This window comes from Salvelinus sp. IW2-2015, linkage group LG24 (genome assembly GCF_002910315.2).
Source record: "Salvelinus sp. IW2-2015 linkage group LG24, ASM291031v2, whole genome shotgun sequence".
Lineage (NCBI taxonomy): Eukaryota > Metazoa > Chordata > Actinopteri > Salmoniformes > Salmonidae > Salvelinus > Salvelinus sp. IW2-2015.
Genome location: NC_036864.1, coordinates 11,278,335 through 11,300,342, shown reverse-complemented (window position 1 = coordinate 11,300,342; position 22,008 = coordinate 11,278,335). Strand labels below are relative to the sequence as shown.

Here is a 22,008-nt window from a genome sequence, read left to right as displayed (position 1 = left end):
CTGTCAATTATAATTCAGAAATCTAACTTTTGGTGTTAAAAGGAAGTTATTGTCAGTTAAAAAAAATTATAATAACCATGTAAACATGTATTTCTCGAAAAGCAAATGTATAGTACTGTCCCAATTCCAACGAATGGTGTTTGAATAGTGGCACTGGGACCTTTTTCAGCTACAAAAAATGCCCAAAATAAACCTTTAATCAATTTAAATGTAATTTCCTTCATTCGATATTCTAACATATATTGAAATATGTTGTTGTAGTTGTTCATAACATCTCAAAATAAATTATAGAGGCTATATATCACATAAACAGCAAAGGATGATGGTGGAAGGAATTGGAGGAAAATAACAAGGGTAGAGATGGATAGAAAGAAAGGACCATGACATGTAAGAAAGAGAGAATAGAAAAATGTATGATTTTTTAAATGAATGTATGAAAAGGGACAGCATTTGGGGAATAATAGAGGTGTTCCAGGATCAATTAAAAGGTGTGCAGAATCATTTTAGTTAGATTTTTACCAAGAGCTTGGAATCTCCCCAAATCAATATTCAAATGGCATGGGGTGAGTCTAGTATAAGGTTACTGTCACAAAATGGTGAAAACTGAGCGTGTTTTATACAGTATATAGGCCTTTACAAAGTCGTATAAATGATTTCACAACAAGTGCCAGGTGAAGTGGGACAATTAATGGATTTCTAATGAGAAAATGTTGTCCCACCTCATCTACTAACTAGCCTGTAGTGTCCAGCTTTTCCCATCAGCCCGCCGATACAGATCTGTATAGGGATCTACCGGTAATTTACCAACATCAACATCTTCGGTAATTTGGGTACTTAACAGGTAATCTATGGCAGTCTATGGTAACTGGTAATTTAGGCCTATACTTGAATAACTATTTAAAAAATGTATTCATATATAGTATTCCATTTTTATTAATTTGTCCATATTGTGGGGCTTCTAGTGGAAAGACCATATGTTCAAGAAAAAATTGCCTAATTAGGCTAATGAAAAAAGCATCAACAATGGCATTATTTTGTATTAACTCTTCCAAGTGTTGACTTTTTTTCACATCTGCCACCAGTTTGGCGCCAAAACATTTACAACAAAGCAGTCAAATAAGTGTGTAAAAACATATAAAGGATATTTCATGCTAAAACCCTCATATTAAACACCAATGGTATTCAGTAAACTGGTGGTTTATTTAAGTGATAATGCCCGAGAAGCCGGTGTTTGAACATTTTTGCAATGAAAAGAAATGTCTTCAATTAAATCACTCGCTTTCATACATCCAAAACATCGCAAATAGGGTTGATGGCGTTTGGTGATAGTGGCATCGCTTTGCATATAGACAACTACAACTCCCAGAATCAGGAAATTGTGACGTGAATTTGGAGACGCGGGAAACTCTTGACATGTTTACTGGGATGTTGGATATGGTAGTTTCACTGCATGAACTCAAACCAGGTAACATTATTCAGTATGCTTGCAGTAACAAAATATGAACTTTCAACAACTAAACATTACCCTYAAACATTACCCTCCACGGAGCTACACTGTTGTTGTCAGTTGAGTTAGCTAGCACTGCTGCAGAGGAAGGAAGGCAAAGACAGACCATTTGCACAATGCACCGCTAACGTTAGTTTGAAAAGAGTTACCATGTTCTGTAACTGTCTCTTTATCTCTATTACAGGCCAAACTACTTTAAGTCATACACTTTACGGTTCGGCGTGTGTCTAAAAGTAGCCTAAACAATGGCAGCACAACTTCAGCACTTAGGGTATGAGGATGAAAAGTTGCAGCGCGTGATGGAGAGGTTGCCTTGCAGAGATGTCCAGGCGAGCATGCTGCTGGCGTTGATGGGAGAGGTCTGTGTCTGATTTGAAACATTGTAACTTCAAGTTCCTTACGGTATACAGTAAAATAAAACAAATAAAACAACCACAGAGGGATGCTATGTTAGTTAGCTGGCTATGACTATCCAACACTGGAACTCTTCCAAGGTAAGCTTTAGGTTTTACTAATTTATTGCCACCGGGGGCGTCAGTTTAACTGCTAAACTGCTTACATTGTACTGCATGATTGTAGCAGGTTTACTAACTTGTTAGTTCTATTAGTTATGTTGACTATGATATTACTTTAGCTCATATGGTGACAAAGATGTAGGCTGTGTGTAGCGGTTATGAAATGGTTTGGCTCGGGAAGTTTTTTCGCCTGGTCTCAGACMGCTGATGTTTTTTGCATTGAAGTCCACAAGCAAAAGGAAAATATGAGAGGAGGAGAGCACGTAGATGCGAGAAGGAATACAACGTAGCTGCTATGAAAGTGAACTATGTTTACGTGTGATCAGGGGTGTATTCATTTCGATGATTATTTTGAAAAACGTTTCTTAAACGGATGGAAACGGAAGAAACGGGGATAAACATACATGCATTTGTCCAATAGAAACTCTTGTTTGGACTAATGATTACACCCTAGTACAATGAGCTAGATGCAATATTGAATGTATGACTGTCTGTCAATGTGTCACACATTCAATATTGCATCACCATCTGTCACCTCAAATTTTTCTCTTGAACTGTGTGCATCTATGTTGTAAACTCTCATTCATAGGCTAGATTGTAGCAACCTCATGATGGGTAATGGGAAAATTCTAGTATCGTGTAGTAGCCTAAACCTATCGATGTTACATTGAACTGGGTGAATGGAATATAAATGACAGTCATCTAATATGCTGTAATAGAAATAAGGCCATGCTCATAAATCGTCCTCCTTCATCTTAAACACCACCCATCGCCACTATTAAATAATACATTTAAAATGTTTTCTTGCCCAAATATGTGAATCATTGTATTGACACTTTAATACATTTTGTGCCTACAGCCAGAGCAATGCAGCTACCCTTCCATTTTCATTTATGGTCATCGTGCCACAGGAAAAAGCCATGTGATACACACCTTGCTGAAGGAACTGGAGCTTCCCTATGCCACAATGAGCTGTGTGGAATGTGTCTCTGTAGGACTGCTGTTTGAGCAGGTTCTCCTCTCCCTCTTTGGCTCCGACTCTGTCTCCCTACTGTCCCGCAGTCCCTCCCTGTCAGACTTCGTACGAGTCTACAAACAACTGTGTGTCCAGGCCTCAGCCAAGCAGACACGATACATTGTGAGTAAAAATCATCCTCACCTGTGATATTCCTGCTTGATAATCCACTTCTTTTAAAAATTGCATCCTCAGTTACAATGCAGATTCTCTTTCCGATGAAGTATAACGTGAATTGTTATAAAGCATAATTTGTGGTATATTATGTATTATGAAACAGTTACAGTGACCTCTGCTGTGTGTATCTGGGTAGGTGCTGGACCGGGCTGAGCTCCTTAGAGATATGGAAGCCAATGTCCTCCCTGCCTTCTTGCGCCTTCAGGAACTGGTAAGAGTCATGTCACCTGTTGAGCATACTACTTCATTAAGTTGCAGACAGACTGAGTGATGGATGGTGAACTAGCGCAGAAGGGTGCCCTTTTTGATAGATAACCTTGAATTGAATGTTTCAAGGAGGCACTAGAATAAGTGCTTTGAAAGGCAGAGATGAGGAAGAATGACAATCATTCTTGATAATCATTCTTTGCATGTTAATTCTGAACTTCAAAAGTGCAGATAGACGACCAGAATGTTTAGTTTTTGTTTAGTTTTTAAAGCTGAATACCGCCTGTTTTTATCTTGGTAGAAGTGTTTTTAACAGCTGTGTGAGTGGCATGTAGCTAGTGCAGTTACGGTGACAGATGTGCAGTCACGGTGACAGATGCACCTTTTGAGGTGATAATCAGAAGCAGTATTGTAATGTGAAGTGTTGGGAGAATGCACTTGGACAGCTGTCTTCATAACTGTCCTCCCTCTTTAGTTTACTCAGGTTTGAAGGAGAAAAACACATCCCCTTGCATTGATGTTGTAAAGGTGTTGTTGACTACCAACATAGTTGTATTCTTTGTGAATCCACAATGCAATGCCAAGTAACTGATCTGTGATCTGATTTTGTACCTCTACGCAACTGACACACTGCTTCTCTGGCAGGTTGAGGACAATGTGACGGTGATCCTGCTCAGTGAGATCGTGTGGGATAAGTTCCGACCCAACACTGGCTGCTTTGAACCACTGCTGCTCCACTTCCCTGACTACAGTAAAGGTACAGCTGTCAACAGACAAGCATCTATGGCCTTCAGCATTGAATTAGGTACAGATGGATTAGTGGCAGTGGAGGCTGTTGAGGGGACGGCTCATAATAATGGCCGGAACGGTGCAAATGGAATGGCATCAAACACCTAGAAACCATGTGTTTGATGTATTTGATACCATTCCACCTATTCCGCTCCAGTCATTACCACGAGACTGTTCTCCCCAATTAAAGTGTCACCAACCTCCTCTTTGTACCTGTGGTTTTGCACCAACACATGAAAAGTGACTGTGACAGAACACAGCAAACAAAGGCGTCCGGTCGAGAAAATTAACACTTAGGATTTAATCAATGTTTGAAAGAATGTCTGAGTTCCTGTACATAAAATGACTACAATCATGTATGAGGGAGTCTTTGTGTGTGACTTCATTTGAGGCAGGCGTTGACTGTGTGTGTGTTGTCCCTGTGCAGGGGAGCTGCAGCAGATCCTGTCTGAGGACAGCCACCCGTCCTACTCGCCAGAGCTCTACTCAGCCTTCATCAACATCCTACTGGGAGTCTTCTACTCCGTCTGCAGGGACCTCCGAGAGCTCAGACACCTGGTCAGTTATGCACACTCATAGTAACACTGAACTCTCACAGACACATGCTCACACATTCAGACCACACTCAGTAAGGACACAGACACACTCAAAGTAACTCTCAACTAGCTGTTAACACGCTATGTCATAACACGCTCCGATAGCCCAGACAAAGAACTAGCCCTTGCACCTATCTCTAGATGTGTCTTGATGCCCCCTTGTAAGTTTGAAGAAAAGGTCTGGCTTACACACTTATCCAGTCCTTTAAGATGTATTCTGGGGGTTTAAAGAAATGTCAATAGTTTGGTGCAAGGGGTTCATTTCAGATTAGGCAACAGTTTGCTCTGAATATGTACACACACTCTCCATGCTACCCTTTGAGGATTCAGTATGAGTTTGTTTCCAGGCTATCCATCACTATTTTATTTAGTCCACTTGAGTTACTACTTCTAAGGATTGGGGTTTTCTTTGTTATGCAGAATTGTAATAATGATCCAACCTTGGCAGACATGTTGTTTACATTGTCATAGTCTGTACTTGTTGTCCTTTCATATTTTTAATTCTTTTTTCCAACAGGCTGCCCTCAATTTCTCTAAATTCATTGAACCTTTGGAGCAAGGCAAAGGTAATATATTMATATTTCTAGAACAGTAACCACATCAATATTTCAATTACTTTGTTGTCTTCCCTTAGTGTCTCTCTGTACTTTAATTTGATGATGGATTCCTTTCATGTCATCCTCTCTCTAGCTTGTTTCTCAGATTATCAATGTTTAAATTCCAACCTTTATTTTCTCTGCCCTCAGTGAAAGAGGGTGACACTCACAAGCTGTGGAGGAACATCGAGCCTCACCTGAAGAAGGCCATGCAGACGGTGTACCTGCGAGAGGTGTCCAGGTCTGTCTGTGTACATCTGCCTCAGCCAAAGATGATCGAGTCCCATTGATTTAGCTTCCGTGACCAACCTCCTTCTCTCATGGACTGACGACAGACGGCCTTAATTACGTTTGCCGGCCTTTATTACACAACAGCGGCTCAGTGCTGCTGGCTCTGTAATAGTGGTGTGTCCCCTGACTTTGTCATGTCTCTTCTGCTCAGTGTGCAGTGGGAGCAACAGCTGCAGATGGAGGAGAAGGAGGCAGGAGCCATGAGAGGTAGGCAAGGAGAAGTGTGGACACACAGATACATATGCACGCATTCACTGAGAACAAGACCGGTGGAAATAACCTAGTTAGAATCTAGTGACCAGGACCAGTTCACACACTCCCAGACCCCAGCTATCTCCTCCTTTGTGTTGCTGCTAGTCCCCAGCCTGAGAGGGAGTTCAGGGCAGTGGACCCTCTAAACTACCCCTATGTTTATCCTTGAATGGAGGGCCCACTCCAGACTCATTGTTACTAGATACCCAGACAGTGGAAACAACAGCAGATGTTTCTCTCATCTCCTATCCACAAGCCATCTGTAGATGATGCTGTTGTACATGTTTCCCAGGTAATGACATTGAGAGCTTCCTCTGCCTTTCTCAGGTCTGTCTGCTCATGCCCATGTGGAGCTGCCTTACTACTCCAAGTTCCTGCTGATAGCTGCATACCTGGCCTCCTACAACCCTGCTCGCACTGACAAACGCTTCTTCCTCAAGGTACCTGTTCTCTCCTCAGCACCTGAACCTCATTCACCTCCACCATCTCAAAAGCTAGACAGTGATTGTCAGTCAATCGATGGTTGAATAGGAGTCAAATTGTTTAACATCAATACTGAGGTCGACCCGATTATGAGTTTTCAAACGCGATACGATTATTGAGGACCAAAAAAGGCCGATACCGATTAATTGGCCGATATTTTTTAAATTATTATTTAAAAAAATAAATAATAAATTTGTAATGACAATTACAACAATACTGAATGAACACTTATTTTAACTTAATATAATACATCAATAAAATCAATTTAGCCTCAAATAATAATAATAACTGTGTTCAATTTGGTTTAAATAATGCAAAAACAAAGTGTTGGAGAAGAAAGTAAAATTGCAATATGTGCCATGTAAAAAAGCTAACGTTTAAGTTCCTTGCTCAGAACATGAGAACCATTGAAAGCTGGTGGTTCCTTTTAACAGGAGTCTTCAATATTCCCAGGTAGAAGTTTTAAGTTGTAGTATTATAGGAATTACAGGACAATTTTCTCTCTATACGATTTGTATTTCATATACCTTTGACTATTGGATTTCTTATAGGCACTTAGTATTGCCAGTGTAACAGATTAGCTCCGTCCCTCTCGCCCCTACCTGGGCTCCAACCAGGAACACATCGACAACAGCCACCCTCGAGCAGCGTTACCATGCAGAGGAAGGGGAACAACCACTCCAAGTCTCAGAGCGAGTGACGTTTGAAGCGTATTAGCGCACACCCCACTAACTAGCTAGCCATTTCACATCGGGTACACCACCTAATCCAGGAGTTGATGGGCTTGAAGTCAATAAAACAGCTCAATGCTTGAAGCACAGCGACGAGCTTCTGGCAAAACGCACGAAATGCTGGTTTGAATGAATGCTTACGAGCATGCTGGTGACTACCATCGCTCAGTCAGATGCTCTATCAAATCATAGACTTAATTATAACATAATAACACACAGAAATACGAGCCTTAGGTCTTAATATGGTCGAATCCGGAAACTATCATCTCGAAAACAAGACGTTTATTCTTTCAGTGAAATACGGAACCGTTCCGTATTTTATCTAACGGGTGGCATCCATAAGTCTAAATATTCCTGTTACATTGCACAACCTTCAATTTATGTCATAATTACGTAAATTTTGGCAAATTAGCGGCCCAAACTGTTGCTATTACATGACTCTGCGGTCAATGAACGCAAGAGGAAGTGACACAATTTCACCTGGTTAATATTGCCTGCTAACCTGATTTCTTTTAGCAAAATATGCAGGTTTAAAAAATATATACTTCTGTGTATTGATTTTTAGAAAGGCAATTGATGTTATGGTTAAGGTAGTCGTGCAAACGATTGTGGCTTTTTTTCGCAAATGCGCTTTTGTTAAAACTATCCCCCGGTTTGCGAAGAGTTGCGTCTTTTGTTAGGAAGAAATATTCTTCACAGAGTTCCAACGAGCCGTTTAGCAGGCAATATAAGCTAAATAGCAGGTTTTAAAAATATATACTTGTGTATTGATTTTTAAGAAGGCATTGATGTTTATGGTTAGTACACATTGAGCAAGACATCCTTTTTTCGCGAAATACGCACCGCATCGATTATATGCAACGCAGGACACGCTAGAATAAAACTAGTAAATCATCAACCATGTGTAGTTAACTAGTGATTATGGTTGATTGATATGTTTTTTATAGATAAGTTTAATGCTTAGCTAGAACTATCTGGCTTCTTACTGGCATTCGCAACAGGCAGTCTCCTCGTGGAGTGCAATGTAATCAGGTGGTTAGAGCGTTGGACTAGTTAACTGTAAGGTTGCAAGGTTGAATTCCCGAGCTGACAAGGTAAAAATCTGTCATTCTGCCCCTGAACAAGGCATAAGAATGTGTTCTTAACTGACTTGCCTAGTTAAATAAAGATTAAATAAAGGTGTAAAAAAAAAAAAGATTTAAAAAAAAAAAAGAAGAAATTGGCCAAATCTTTGTCCAAAAATAGCGATTTCCGATTGTTATGAAAACTTGAAATCGGCCCTAATTAATCGGCCATACCGATTAATCGGTTGACCTCTAATCAATACCACCTGCTATTCACCAACTCTGTTTGCCAGCTACTTTACCTACTCATATTTTTTTTCTTCTCTTTTTTGTGGGGGGGGTAGATCAACTTTAATATTGCAGATGGATTGTAGTTTCTATCAATGTAATTGTTTGCATAATTTCCCCCCATCCTTGTGTGTGTTTTAGTTATTGGTGATTATATGATTCTCTCTTGCCCAACAGCACCATGGCAAAATAAAAAAGACCAACTTTTTGAAGAAACATGAAAAGGTGATTATCTTTAACTAAAGCTGTTGTACTATTCTTTAGGTTTAGTCAATGAGATGTTCTACCTAGTGAATTCACCTCCCTCCCATTCAGACCAGTAATCACCTGCTGGGGCCCAAGCCGTTCCCTCTGGACCGYCTCCTGGCCATCTTCTACAGTGTGGTGGACAGCAGAGTGGCCCCCACCGCCAGTGTTTTCTGTCAGGTCAGCTTAGACACTCAGGCTTTCTGCAGTGTCATCCAAGGGATAATTAAAAAATATATATTTAACCTTTATTTTGACAGGGAGTCATGCTGAGATCAAGGACTCTTACATATGAGCCCTGTATCAAACATACACATCAATATACACTATACACATGAATATACACGTCAATACATGAAAAGTAAAATGCAATCATAAATGCAACCCCCCCCCCCCCACACACACACACGATCCTGCAGGGGAGGTAGCCAGATGTGTAGGTCCTGGGCAGGAAAGATTTCTGGATGTTCTACGAACATTTATTTTATTTCAGCTCATGAAACCAACACTTTACATGTTGTGTTTTATATTTTTGTTCRGTATAAAACAAACTCATTCTTCAGTGAAAAGGTCCTCAATCAGCTCTGACTGAACTGGGATTATGGAAAATTATGTAGCAATGTTATTTAGTGGAACTCCTGGAATAGTCATGTGATGGTAGTATTAGTATATGATTGGATGATTCTTATTCTAATTCACCAGCTGTCCCCTTGGCTAGATTATTTCAACCCCTGAACTGCTCTTGAATTGATGTGTGGTACGGGCTTAATGTGAAGTGATTTTAAAATGATTTGATCTCCAGTCTGAATTCTCTATTTGTGTAAAGCCAAATGAAACATGGTTGATGATAAGCCCTCATACCCCCCCAGATCTCCTCCCTGGTGACCCTTCAGCTGTTGAATCAGGTGGGCCACGACGACCAGCTGGATGCGCCCAAGTACAAATGTGCCGTCTCTCTGGACTTCATCCTTGCCATCTCCAGGTGTGTATGTTACTGTTGTCTTTAGTGCAGGGCTCTCCAACCCTGTTCCTGGAGACATGCCCTCCTGTAGGTTCCCTCCAACCCTGTTCCTGGAGACATACCGTCCTGTAGGTGTTCGCTCCAACCCCAGTTGTAACTGACCTCTTTCGGTTCATCAACCAGCTAATTATTAGAACCTGGTGTGCTAGATCAGGGTTGGAGGGAACCTACAGGAGGGTATCTCTCCAGGAACAGGGTCGGAGAGCCCTGCTTTAGTGTATTCGCCACAGATCTGTTTTACTGCTAGACATTTCTATTTTTACAATATCAGATGCTGACTTTTGTGACCCCCTGCTCTTAATTTCCAGGACTGTGAGCTTTGACATGGTAAAGTACCTGTATGACTTCCTCTAGCCATGGTGGTTTAAGGGAGAGGAATTCACCTGGACTCTGATGGAATGGAATGTACTGGTGGACATTGGACAAACATGAGCAGAAAGGTGGGAGATGCCTTGGTTGTCTGGACTCCGCACTGTGCAGGACCAGAGGACTATGGAATCATTAGGCCTATGCTTTACTGCCCCCTGGTGACTGACTGGAACCACTGTCAGACACCAGCATCTGCAGCATTGTGAATATTCTGCATTGTGAATGCGCCTATTGATTCCCTAGCTACACCTGTTTGATTGTGGTAAACAAACAATAGAGAACATTCATATTTTACTGGATTCACAGGAGCCCTTTGGATACCTTGGGGTTTTGGTGGACTTCAATATTATTTTTCAATACTTCACAATAAAATATCCCTGTTAACAAAGGTTTCATAATTGTGACAGGATTCTGTTCCCTACATAGTCTGACAACTACAGCTACGCACAATAACAACCAGGTAGAATGAAGGACTCATCGAAGACTTCTTTTTAAGGTACAAAATGTAGGGTATATAATGTAATATTTCTACGTTTCCTTCTCTCTGATTCTAGATCTTGCGTTCCCATGAAGTCAAATTGTCCCATTAATTGCTCTGTTGGYGTAAATCGCTGTGCTGATACTATGAAATAAGGTTGGCACAATAATCATGTAAATAACAATTATTGACAATAACTGAACACAAAAKAAACATCTTCTTGAAACCTTCATTTTAGGGGGGGGTCCACTTTATTTACAAGTAGATATAGACAAGTTTACCCAATAGCAGTTTTTCATTTTTACATGAGGGTAAAGTTGGTCATTGTTTTACGAGCAGAACGGCATGGTCGAGAGGAGAAACTTCCTTTCCAAATGTTCCAAGTGGTCAAACCCATTCATTTTTGAGATGTGGTTGCCACCAAAGCGGTGTTGTATTCATTAGGTATGTCATGGCTATTTTCAAAGATTCAGTATAATACATTAAAAGCGCAAATTCTTTTTAAACAAAAATGACTGACAATATCCATGGCTGTTTTCATGACAATTAATTGTTACCCAAAATTCCATAATGGTCAAAGCCCCATGTACTACGTAGTCTCTCAGATTCCCTTTAAGCTATATGTGGGAGGGATCTGAGCTAAGGCACTAGGTAGTAGCAGTACACTAGTGTCTCATTGGTCCCGTGTAGCTCAGTTGGTAGAGCATGGCTTGCAACGCCAGGGTTGTGGGTTCAATTCCCGCGGGAGACAACTATGAAAATGTATGGACTCACTACTGCAAGAAGCTCTGGATAAGAGTGTCTGCTAAATGACTAAAATGTAAAATGATCAGCTCTCCATGATGGTTGACATCCTTCCTGATAACAGTGGTGTATTGATTTGGTATATGTGGTTAGTGGTGTGTTATGGTCTGCAGTTGTAGATTATTAATCCTTTCTGGGTTAGCAGGTGCTATATTCCTGGGTACTTGTTTATTTGTTACTAGCCATTCCTGCCCCAGTGAATCCCATAACTGATTACAATTATCCAGATTTAAACACTCATCCTGTGAGCAGTGGATCAACCAGCGCAGCACAATGCAGTCTGTCCTGTCTGTCTGCAGAGGTAAAGCCAGTACAGTCAGATCCACAAGGGGAGTTTTGGTGGTTTTAGGTCCTCACCCTGACTGACTGTGACCTCTACTCCTTTTTATTTAGTTTGGGTGTTTTCTATGTATCAGCCGGCATATTTATTTAATATTTTACATCATGTTCATGTGGTTTTTAAACATGCTGCTGAATGTCAGACTGCCCTGGTCAGTGTCCCTCCTTCCAGATTCGTTCAGATCCATGGAAGTGCTGCGTAACCTTTTTGTAGTGCTTTATGGATGTGTGTTACCATGGAAATGGGTCATGGTTGTCATGGCAACCACACTGGTGCAGTCTGCCTTGTGACTCACCTCCCTGTCTCCCTCATTATGCCACAGAGGCTGTAATGTCTGTGAGGCATTTTGATTTCTAAAACAATAGTGAGCAATTAAAGCTGTGGAGCGTGATGAAAATACAACAGATTTCAATCTTTATTTGACAATTATAAACTAGAGCAAGTTTTGGGTAAAACATTTTTTTCCTACAGAATGCACAAGTTTAGTGGGCTATGGATCTGTATAAAGGTCATTCTAATGCAATCTAGGTGAGCGCATTGATCATTCACTCACAGAAACACAAACAAGTGTGCACAATTAATTTTTTYGACTTTACTGTCTTGTAGTGAAAACATTAGAATGTAGTTGTGTTAAGATATTCCTTCAAATGATTGAAGTCCTGAAAATGCTGACTTTAATTTCCTAACAACTGGGGCCAGTGCAATGTAAAAACATGCTGSTCTTATTTTTTTACAAAGTGCATTTTGTGACAAGTATCAAAGTTATTGAGATCCCTAACTTGTGGAAGAACCTGTTTCCTGAGGAACTGGACCGTTTAGTCATGGCACAGAATAAACTTGGGTTCTAGTCATATTTGAGCTGATAACTGACTACTGGGAGGAAAGTGGGTGAATTATAACTTCCTCCAATAGAACCCGGACCCACAGTCATAGAGAGGAACCACTCAACTGAATAACTGAGTTAGGTCCAAAAGAGATTGAGACGTCATTATCGATGTGGTTTGGAAGTGATCATTTCCCTACAGGAATCTGTCTCTGAGGTGGGTGAGGGATTTAAAAAAATATATATATATTTTTTTTTGTCAGGAATGCATGGGTTATAATGGGTAATCACCACCTTGGGTAGTCACCACTCCACTCCCTCCACCCTCTTTATCCTCCACCCTCCTTATGTTATGACCTAGTTGGGTCTCTGGTTCAGCTGACGGTGTGAGAAATCTCTCATCATGTAGACCTCTCTCAGATTTAGATCATGCACAAGCGCACTAACCAGCCAGCAATGGTTGACTGAGTCATTTGTATGCAGGCAAAGGGCATCTTTCATCGTCATTCAACCTCTTGTGAATTCCGACAACAAAGAATGCATTCAAAGCATGGCCCTTCAGCATTGCTAAGATAAAGATTGTCTTTATACAAATCTGGGCTAGATCTTTTGAGGGCTCATGGCTCAGTTCCTATGTGGCCCTTCGGCAGTCTATTACAATGGAGAGTGGAGATGGAGGCGTCTGAGGGCAGACTCTAAACACTGTGCCTCCGATTGTGGATCATGGCGACTATGTGGGTGAGATCCAAGGTCTTCATCATCACTTCCATGAAGTCTTCGTCAGTGTGAGCCCCTGCCACAAACTCCTCCAAAGACAGCTCCCCTGATGGGTAGAAGGTAGAAGACAAGGTCAAGAGATTGTTAGCCTGAAATGGAAAGGGACAGAACTCGCAACCCTACAAGTCTGTGACAAAAAAGAAGTGGACACTCGCCATCTCCGTTGACGTCTATCTTGTCAAACACCCGGTTGGTGAACTCCTCTGCATCAACTTCCTGGTTTTCGTTCCCATTGATTGCACGGATAGCCTGAAGAAGAGAAAAGGAGCGAGTTAGCCTGCATGCCTTTGTGTGATACAGATTCCATTGCACAGCACTGCCTATCTGGACTGGTCTCTATACCTTTATGATGTTTAGCAGCTCACTTCGATCAATGCACCCGTTGCCGTCCACATCATACAGCTTAAAGTACCAGCGGAGCTTATGTTCCATTTTACCCCGCATCACCAGGCTCAGAGCAGCTACATACTCCAAGAAGTCTATGTAGCCATCCTGTAAAAAGGAAAGCGTGTTAGTTGGAACGTCTCTTTTTACCATCTCAGGTTATCTCAGTCATCTCCTCAAGATGTAGGTGATCATGTTCTGCTTAGTTATCATCCCTGATAATGGATCTTCTATGTATAATCGCTGTGGGATTATCTCCACACTGATCTGTGCCAAGGCCGTGGCAAGACATACAGATGTAGGATCTTAATTTGATCACCCTGTTGCAGGTTAACTTTCCTGCAATGTAGGACATTTTAAAACCTGTAGTGTATTTGAGTTTTAAACATTTCTGACTTAATTTTCTCTTATAGAAAATGTATCAACCCCTTCAAAAAATGTCCATTAATTATAATCCACATAATAATTCACTTTTCCTGTTGCTATAGGATTATTTTCCTGCTGTAGAAAACTGGCTCACATTAAGATCCTACAAAATTACTTGGCAGCATTAGTGCCCTCTGGGTCAACCCAAATGAGTCGCACTTCCCTCAGCTTTACACTGACACCATCACTTCACAATGCCTGCGTTTACACAGGGAGCTCAATTCTGATCCTTTTTTCACTAATTGGTCTCTGACCAATCAGATCAGTTCTGAAAAAGAGCTGATGTGATTGGTCTCTGACCAAAAAAAAATAAAAAATGGTCACATACACATGGTTAGCAGATGTTAATGCGAGTGTAGTGAAATGCTTGTGCTTCTAGTTCTGACCATGCAGTAATATCTAACAAGTAATCTAACAATTTCACAACAACTACCTTATACACACACAAGTGTAAAGGAATGCATAAGAATATGTACATATAAATATATGGATGAGTGATGGCCAAACGGCATAGGCAAGATGCAGTAGATGGTATAGAGTACAGTATATACATATGAGATGAGTAATGTAGGGTACGTAAACATTATATATTCTATAAAGTGGCATTGTCTAAAGTGACTAGTGATACATTTATTACATCCAATTTTTTATTATTAAAGTGGCTAGAGATTTGAGTCAGTATGTTGGCAGCAGCCACTCAATGTTAGTGATGGCTGTTTAACAGTCTGATGGCCTTGAGATAGAAGCTGTTTTTCAGTCTCTCGGTCGCAGCTTTGATGCACCTGTACTGACCTCGCCTTCTGGATGATAGCGAGGTGAACAGGCAGTGGCTCGGGTGGTTGTTGTCCTTGATGATCTTTTTGGCCCTCCTGTGACATTGGGTGGTGTAGGTGTCCTGGAGGGCAGGTAGTTTGCCCCCGGTGATGCGTTGTGCAGACCTCACTGTYCTCTGGAGAGCCTTRCGGTTGTGGGCGGAGCGGTTGCCATACCAGGCGGTGATACAGCCCGACAGGATGCCCTCGTTTGTAAAAGTTTGGGTGTTTTTGGTGACAAGACAAATTTCTTCAACCTCCTGAAGTGTGTCCGTAAACACACCAGCCAGCTGGTCTGCGCATGCTCTGAGGACGCGGCTAGGGATGCCGTCTGGGCCGGCAGCCTTGCGAGGGTTAACACGTTTAAATGTTTTACTCACGTTGGCTGCGGTGAAGGASAGCCCGCAGGTTTTGGTAGCGGACCGTGTCAGTGGCACTGTATTGTCCTCAAAGTGAGCTAAGAAGCTGTTTAGTTTGTCTGGGAGCAAGACATCGTGGTCCGCGTGACGGGTCTGGTTTAATTTTTGTAGTCCGTGATTGACTGTAGACCCTGCCACATACCTCTCGTGTCTGAGCCGTTGAATTGCGACTCTACAATCAGATCAGCTCTGAAAAAGAGCTGATATGATTGGTCAGAAAAATACCAGTTAGTGGAAAAAAGATCAGAATTGGGCTGCCTGGTTAAACGCAGCCGACGTGCACAATCTAAGGTTGTCATACTGCACTTCCTAATCAGCATCCAGGATTCTAACAACCCGTTTTGTAACATATTTACCAGCCTTGTTCACTGCACTGCCCCGAAGATCTGAAAATAGCAGTTAGTCACTTAGTTCTGTCCCCAGGGAATAGTACCATGGTTTCCAACCTCCCCAGCTACACCCATAAAACTACTAGGTACTGACAAAAATGGGGAAACTCAAAACACATAAAGGTCTAATCTGGCACACAGCTCTTGAAATCTGGACATTCCTTAGGGTTCAATGTGATAAAATGGAGATTCAAGTAATTTCTTTGAAGTGAACATTCAATATTCTGATCAGTGTAACCAACTGTTCACATGCATCATGTTCTGTCATTAAACTTTCACATAAGCTATCACTAGTTAAAACCAGCTGTCTCTGATGCTGAAATAATTTAATTGATTCTTAAATCAACCAGAATGTACCGGAGATTACCAGAACCTGGTGCTGTCTTTCTAAAGAGAAAAATAGTAGATAAACTCAGACCGCACTCCTTCCGCAGAGATATTGACAACTTGTCTCTCAAAATAATCCTCATACTAAATCGCATATGAATCCAATCCTAGCCTATTATAATCAAAGGTGACWGGGTTACTAAATATAGTTGTGTAAATTGAGCCTTGTGAGACGATTAGCTTCTTCAAACTCATCTGGAAGACTAGTCAAAACAAAACCCTAGGATTCAAGAGATTCCCTATGTTTAACTGTGGATTCTTGCTGGTTTAAGATGCACACTTTTGATGTACTTTAGCTTTTAGAAAATGGAGAACTAGGGGTCTTATTGAAGTAGAGGCATGATGGCATTACTATATATTTAGGTGCACTTGTAATTAGTGCATAGATTTTACAATACAGCCAATCATATCCTTATATGTACCTCTGTTGGTAAGATGTCCCCTTCAGCATTTTGAGTGTACCTGAGGCATTCCTACTTTGACATATAAATGTAAAGCCCATTTTACCCTATAGCATCCCCTTTGCAAGTGTCCTCGGTTCAATGAATGCCGCATAGTCTTACCTTGTTCATATCGAACGTGCGGAACATCTGCTCGATGTAGGCGTTGGCCTCAGCATCCAGTCCCCGGAGCCCAAAGAACTGCTTGAACTCATGCAGGGTGAGCTGACCCGAAGGACACTCGGTCATGAACTTCTTATACCAGAGGTGCTTCTCCACGGCCTGGAGATCTTCCACGGTGGATCCTGTAGCGTTACCCATGCCTGTAGAGTCGACTGACTGTGTTGTGATGGCTGGAGCCTATAGTAGTGTCGAAAGACGGGGTTGGCGGTCGACTTAAGAGCCCTATTGGTCTACTGTGAAGCGGAGGGTATCGCTCTTCACAGTCACACAACGATGGGACCTGGGGAGGAGGTGGGCATCGGCCGGGGCTTTTGAGTCAGGTCGGACAGGCCACACCCTGTTGTGTTTTCCTTGTCTCTAATTGGCTGTAACCCAGGAGCAGCAGCTGATAAAGGGCTTAAGGTCCCATTGGAGGAAAGGAGGACTGTACACTGTCCACCAACCATGGRACAAGGACTCTGACTTACACCTTGGTATTCTCCTCCCAAACTGATAAGTACTATTTAAAGGCCCAATGCAGTCAAAACGTGATATATACATATATTTCCACACTGAAGTTGGAATAATACTGTGAAAATGATAATGCCTTTTTTAGTGTAAGAGCTGTTTGAAAAGACTGCCTGAAATTTCAGCCTGTTTTGTTGGGATGGAGTTTTGGCCCGCCTGGTGACATCACCAAGCTGTAAATTATTTAATAGACCAATAAGAAAGAGTTCAAAATCTTATTTTCAGTTTTCCTCTCCCCACTCAGGCCACTCCCAGACAGCCCTAACAAAATTCTTGCTTGAGAAATTGCTCTGCTAAAAAGCGATTTGTTTCTTTTTGACAATTTTAATTGAACAGTCACAGTAAGGGACTTAATTGTTACCTAGAAATGATTTGATATTGAGATACAAATTGCGCATTGGACCTTTCATTTTTTGGGGATGTCTGTACTAAACTACTTATATTTMGAATGCGAAGGCAGGACAGCAATATGGTMCAATTCACATACCTATCACTATAAAGCGTTGTCATCCCTGCTGCCTCTGATCAGGCAGACACACTAAACAAATACTGTTTCTAAATTATGTCCGAGTGTTGGCGTGTGCCATCCGGTTTTCTTAATCAAAGGAATTTGATGTATAGCATTTACTTTCACTTTTACTCAAGTATGACAATTTAGTACTTTTTCCACCACTGTAAATGCACTGCAGCATCATTAGTCATACATATGCATTGCTTCTCTGGATCAGAAATTGTAAAGTAAATGCTACTGTTTCTGGAAACTGTTTTCATTGAAGACTGAGCTCTTTAAAACAGCAACGACAGACTGTAGCTCTTAGGGTGACAAAGTTCTCTAACAGTCTGGAATAATTTCATGTTATCTCACCTATTTGCAAGCCTACATCAATCATGAGTCTGTGTGGCATTTGACTGGAAAGGGAAGAAAATAGTGAAGAATGCCACAGTTCTGTTTTTAGTTTGGTTTATTGAGATTCCTTCACATTCATAGACCAAGTAGGACCAGGTCATTACTCATTAATAAGTTCATTGTGACCACAAAACAATGCTTTCTGCAAGCATAAACTATCTGTATTACAGTGGCAGACTTTAATTCTCCATACAGTGCAACAGTAACATTGACGCCAGACAAGCAGTGGATTTAGCATAATGCACAATAAAGTACTTCAGCTGTGGTGCTTAGGCCCAGATAGAACATTGTGGCACATCCTACAGTCAGAAGTGTCTTACTTACACTACAGTACAAAGTACTGGCAAAACATCCAACGAGCCTCGCAACCACAGACCATGTGTAACCACGCCAGCTCAGGACCTCCACATCCGGCTTCTTCACCTGCGAGATCGTCTGAGACCAGACACCCAGACAGCTGATGAAACTGAAGAGTATTTCTGTCTGTAATAAAGCCTTTTTGTGAGGAAAAACTCATTCTGATTGGCTGGGCCTGGCTCCGCCCCTGCCCAGTCATGTGAAATCCATAGATTAGAGCCTAATTTATTTAAATTGCCTGATTTCCTTGTATGAACTGTAACTCATTAAAATTGTTAATTGTTACATTTTGCATTTATATTTTTGTTCAGTATACAACAAAGAAGTTACTGCAAACACTTGTTTTCCCCTCGCACATCATTGCACGTGTGATAGAACAGCAGAATGTGTACTGCAATTTTATTTTTACCACGCAGCTCACCTCCGTAACACCGGAACTGTGGTGCCGTTTCCCCTGATGCGGATTCCATCTTTAAAGGCTGTATCTAGACCAGGGGTGTCAAACTCATTCCATGGATGGCCGAGTGTCTGCAGGTTTTTGGCTTTTCCTTTCAATAAAGCCTTAAACAACCAGGTGAGGGGAGTTTGTTACTAGCTGTTGACCTTAATTCCTCTATTGAGTACAAGGGAGGAGCGAAAACCCGCAGACACTCATTCATCCATGGAATGAGTTTGACACCTGTGGTATACACTGAGTATACAAAACATTAAGAACACCTGCTCTTTCCATGACATAGACCGACAAGGTGAATCCAGGTGAAAGCTATGATCCCTAATTKWTGTCACTTGTTAAATCCCCTTCAATCAAWGTAGATGAAGGGGAGGAGACCAGTTAAAGAAGGATTTTTAAGCCTTGAGACRGATTGTGTATCTGTGCCATTCAGAGGGTGAATGGGCAAGACAAAATATTTAAGTGCCTTTGAATGGAGTATGGTAGTAGGTGCCAGGCACACCAGTTTGTGTCAAGAACTGCAATGCTGCTGGGTTTTTCACACTACAGTTTCCTGTGTGTAACAAGAAGGGTCCACCCAAAGGACATCCAGCCAACTTGACACAACTGTGGGAAGCGTTGGCGTCAACATGGGCCAGCATCCCTGTGGAACGCTTTCGACACCTTGTAGAGTCCATGCCCCGACGAATGAAGTCTGTTCTGAGGTCAAAAGGGAGGGGAGGGAAGGGGGGGGGGTGCAACTCAATATTAGGAAGGTGTTCCTAATGTTTGGTATACTCCGTGTATATGAGTGATTAAAATAGTGATTTAAGTACAGACAACCGTCAACACATTTCCAACTGTAGGGATTATTGGTGGCATGATTTTGAACACAATGCTGCAATTCATATAGTATTTCCAGTTTTTACAAATAAAATAAGTAAAAAAATAAAAGGAAACACATAGCATAGATAAAGACAATTCTGTATTCGTTCAACTCAATAGTGGTTAGAATTACTGATAGACAGTATAATGCAGGAATGGGAATAGTCTTGAGACAGACTGAACATAAATGTAATTGATTAGATTTGGTTCTGGGTGCCTAGATTAGAATCTGAAAGACCCATTCCCTGTCCGGTGGCCCTGGAAACATACTTCTCAGTTATTTATAGTCACATGAATAGCTGGCTRTGGGGACAAAATARCTGCTTAGAGTTAGACCCCTATACTGTACATCCTATACATGTTACAAATTACAGTTTGTAGGTAGGTAGTGTAGTTGAATTGACGTTATACCCTTTAGAAAAGTGTTATAATASCAGAGATGTCTTAGTGTGTTTAATGCCYGATTCKTCCCCTCCTGTTAGTGGTTTTGGAGAAGCTTTCCTTGAACATTATTCTAGCAGTTTATGATATGAAAATTCAAACATGTAACTTTCATATTGGCATTACAGTACAAGGAATACACATGCAACGGATACATGCATATACTGTAAAACACTAGACTGTTAGTAAGTGTAAGGAATTAAACAATGAAATGAATGACTTCAGTAAGGTGCTCTTTCCATTCTACTTCAACTCTCTCCCAACTTTCTCACCACTGTTGCASTTCATTTTCCCAAAAGAGCAATGAGATCTTCCGATTGGATGTCTTGAGCAGGCTGTCCGGTTAGTGCTAAGGTTAAAACTCTCAATTAAATCGTTAAGACTTCYAAAAGTTTAAAGAGACTTGACATGTTTACTCTGGTCACCCTGATTTTGTGTCAGGGCTGGGGCAGATCWGCTTGGCAACCCCTCCACCGCCCCTTCTACGCCACCAATGCAGGTGTCTGTAGACGGAGTCAAAGACAGACGCGGTGTACCGTGCAAACAGTGTGGTCCACTTTAGCATCTGCACGAACCAGTTCACAGAGCGACTCACAAAGGTCAYAAACACTGTGGTGTAGTGTGCAAGTAGGAGAAGGCTTCGTCCAAGTTGTCTTCCATTGTTGATGATCAGATTGACCCGTGGGTCATGACCCGGYCCCATCCTAATAAATTCAGTTGTGTGGTTACAAATGAAAATGGTWAAGAAGGTTAATCATGGTATAAAAATACCAAAACATTATCTTGAAAAAAAAAGAGCGTTTTGGCGCATGTTGCACATTTTTCCTTAAGACGGTCTCTTGAAAAATGGTAAACGGTCGGAATTTACAGACGCCCCATTACTGTTGTGCAATCCTCCACTGGCCAATCGGTGCTCTGCAAGTTTTGTTTCCGGGATGTTTGGTGATGTGGCTATGCACAGAAATTCAGCAGAGGATATTCTTCAAATAAAAAGCAGAACCCGGTATCTGAGAAGCACTCATACAGGTTAGTCGCTCATTCTTTCAACTATCAGCACACCATTCCCAGAGTTGCAGTTTAGAACAGCTGCCACACGCTCCAAAAAAAAAACAAGGCACAGCGATATATTTAACCAATTACTGTTATCCTTGTTAGCCAGATAGCTAGTTGCTTGTCTACGTGCACACAAAAGCTAACTCGTTCGATGTTTTTATACAAGCGCAACCAATACAGCATCATAATTCCGATGTATGTATATACATCAAATACTCTTACTATGGTTGGAGCCAGCACTGTCAAACTGTTCAGAAAGTAAACCATCCATTTCTCCCCATAATCTGCTGTTCAGGAGTAGTGGGCAAAACGAAATGACGCAGCCGCAGTCGAATGGCCCTATTGTTCGGCTCTTCCGGTGACACTCGAACCTCGAGGCCCTCTGCACGAACTATCTGGGTCACAAAACAATAACAATAATGCCCGTTAATGTATGTTGTCACAGGTATATTATTGGCACAAAGGATGATTGACTGCAGTGGCGGYCGGTGCCGTTTAAGATGAGGGAGGATGATACATTTTTYATGAGCATGGCCTTATTTCTATTACAGCATATTGGATGACTGTCATTAACATTCCATTCACCCAGCTCAAATCAAATTTTATTGGTCACCTACAC

General features: G+C 41.4%; 2 protein-coding genes across 4 annotated transcripts; one reads left to right on the top strand and one right to left on the bottom strand.

Moving 5' to 3' along the window:
* The first annotated feature begins 1,378 nt into the window (after nucleotides 1-1,378).
* Nucleotides 1,379-10,539, top strand: LOC111951514 (origin recognition complex subunit 5). Of its 3 annotated transcripts, none has more exons than XM_023969646.2 (14): nucleotides 1,379-1,465; nucleotides 1,692-1,866; nucleotides 2,882-3,160; nucleotides 3,351-3,425; nucleotides 4,067-4,178; nucleotides 4,638-4,768; nucleotides 5,324-5,372; nucleotides 5,553-5,643; nucleotides 5,845-5,900; nucleotides 6,273-6,385; nucleotides 8,689-8,736; nucleotides 8,827-8,937; nucleotides 9,627-9,739; nucleotides 10,087-10,539. In XM_023969646.2, exons 2-14 carry the CDS (start codon nucleotides 1,753-1,755, stop codon nucleotides 10,130-10,132), a joined length of 1,338 nt encoding a protein of 445 aa, XP_023825414.1. In that variant the 5' UTR covers nucleotides 1,379-1,465; nucleotides 1,692-1,752; the 3' UTR covers nucleotides 10,133-10,539. The 3 variants fall into 3 exon arrangements, with proteins under 3 accessions (XP_023825414.1, XP_070290901.1, XP_023825415.1); XM_023969647.2 differs by having other exon boundaries at nucleotides 1,434-1,465; nucleotides 1,692-2,001; XM_070434800.1 differs by lacking the exon at nucleotides 8,827-8,937.
* Nucleotides 10,540-12,644: 2,105 nt separating this feature from the next.
* LOC111951515 (guanylyl cyclase-activating protein 1-like) lies at nucleotides 12,645-17,094 on the bottom strand. Its single transcript, XM_023969648.2, has 4 exons — nucleotides 16,750-17,094; nucleotides 13,712-13,861; nucleotides 13,525-13,618; nucleotides 12,645-13,415 (listed from the first exon to the last, which is right to left on the bottom strand). Exons 1-4 carry the CDS (start codon nucleotides 16,945-16,947, stop codon nucleotides 13,288-13,290), a joined length of 570 nt encoding a protein of 189 aa, XP_023825416.1. The 5' UTR covers nucleotides 16,948-17,094; the 3' UTR covers nucleotides 12,645-13,287.
* Nucleotides 17,095-22,008: the final 4,914 nt, after the last annotated feature.

Coding starts and splice junctions, on each gene's coding strand:
- LOC111951515 (XM_023969648.2), bottom strand. CDS start 16,947: ATGGGTAACGCTACAGGATCCACCGTGGAAGATCTCCAGGCCGTGGAG. Junction 13,862..16,749: donor GCACGTTCGATATGAACAAG/GTAAGACTATGC, acceptor TCCTTTTTACAG/GATGGCTACATAGACTTCTT. Junction 13,416..13,524: donor GATAGACGTCAACGGAGATG/GCGAGTGTCCAC, acceptor TCTACCCATCAG/GGGAGCTGTCTTTGGAGGAG.